The 1,311-nt window shown below is 31.3% G+C and overlaps 1 protein-coding gene across 2 annotated transcripts; it reads left to right on the top strand.

The window, feature by feature from the left end:
• The first annotated feature begins 258 nt into the window (after positions 1-258).
• LOC149189065 (bidirectional sugar transporter SWEET1b-like) lies at positions 259-802 on the top strand. 2 transcript variants are annotated; one of them, XM_089413144.1, is made up of 2 exons: positions 259-383; positions 518-792. In XM_089413144.1, the coding sequence occupies exons 1-2, from the start codon at positions 304-306 to the stop codon at positions 765-767; spliced, it is 330 nt and encodes a 109-aa protein (XP_089269270.1). In that variant the 5' UTR covers positions 259-303; the 3' UTR covers positions 768-792. The 2 variants fall into 2 exon arrangements, with proteins under 2 accessions (XP_089269270.1, XP_089269271.1); XM_089413145.1 differs by having other exon boundaries at positions 313-383; positions 545-802.
• The last annotated feature ends 509 nt before the right edge of the window (positions 803-1,311 follow it).

A 1,311-nucleotide genomic window follows, 5' to 3' on the forward strand; every position in this document is an offset into this window, starting at 1 on the left:
TCTATGTTTCCCTAATATTATAAATCTGTTCCATCTAGTAAACTGCAAATGCACCTAACTACACTTTATATAATCAATAGAAAAAATAATTTTTTTTTCTGTGAAGGATGGTGGGTTTATAATCAGTTCCTATAGAAAACCCAGTCCATCATGTTGTTCAGTTTGTAGTTTGCTTATACAAATGATTTTGTCTTTGCAAATTTCAGTTTTTCTAGATAAATTGGTATTATGTTGAGAAAGAAAAGGTGCACCTTGCATTGAAATTGAGTATCTGAGAGCTAATTTTTTCTATATTGTGCTGGAATGAGAAAAATAATGCTTAAATTGTTGGTGATGTTTATAACAGGAAATGCAACATCTCTAGCACTCTACTTATCCCCTATGTAAGTATAGGGCACCCTTTGCTACCAGTGCTATTGTTTCTTTTCTTTGTTTTTTCTTGTGGCAGGCTGCTTCCTTTTTGAATGTTTACTTTATTTCTGAGTGAAATTCTATGCAGTTTTGATTGATCTGACAGGCCTGATACTGAAATTCTGAATTGCAGGTCAACATTCTGGAGAATATACAAGTTCAAGTCCACGAAAGAGTACTCTGGCCTTCCTTATGTGTTCACCCTATTCAATTGCTGTGTTGGGCTGCTCTATGGGAGCCCCTTCGTCAAACCCCACAGTACCATGATCCTCACAATCAACAGTGCAGGCTTTGTTCTGGAAACATTTTATCTCACGTCCTTTCTAACTTTCGCTCTGCCAAAGAGGAAGGTATAATTTTTTTTTTAGCACACATTCTTTGTTTCCTAAAATTTAAGTCTTTGGAAATTGCAAAAATGTATTATAAATGTAAGTCCCAACTCTAGCCTGAATTTTAATGTTTGGAATAGATTTGCAAATATTCTCACCCTTGTTTTATACTTCCCCTTTAAAGATCATTAATGGGGAACTGAAATTATATGTATGTATTGTGTGGAAGATTCCTGCTTATTATCTTACGAATCTGTTCCAGGTGAGAACGATACGGGCCAGCAGACATTCAAAATGATTTTATTTATTTATTTTTAAAATAATTTTTTATATTGTCTCTAGAGAGACAATAGTTTGAATTATGGACATTTATTTTTTTTAAAATAATTTTTTATATTGTCTCTAGAGAGACAATAGTTTGAATTATGGACATTTATTTTTTTTAAATAATTTTTTATATTGTCTCTAGAGAGACAATAGTTTGAATTATGGACATTTATTTTTTTTTAAATAATTTTTTATATTGTCTCTAGAGAGACAATAGTTTTAATTATTGACATTTTTTTTAAAA

Source organism: Pinus tabuliformis, chromosome 3_1 (genome assembly GCF_031772625.1).
Source record: "Pinus tabuliformis cultivar Carrire ecotype Pingquan chromosome 3_1, CPIR1, whole genome shotgun sequence".
NCBI lineage: Eukaryota > Viridiplantae > Streptophyta > Pinopsida > Pinales > Pinaceae > Pinus > Pinus tabuliformis.

What these genes read in the sequence shown, in the direction of transcription:
- LOC149189065 (XM_089413144.1), top strand. Translation starts at nt 304, where the DNA reads ATGAGAAAAATAATGCTTAAATTGTTGGTGATGTTTATAACAGGAAAT. An exon ending in GCACTCTACTTATCCCCTAT is followed by an intron (nt 384 to 517) that starts GTAAGTATAGGG and finishes TTGATCTGACAG; the next exon opens with GCCTGATACTGAAATTCTGA.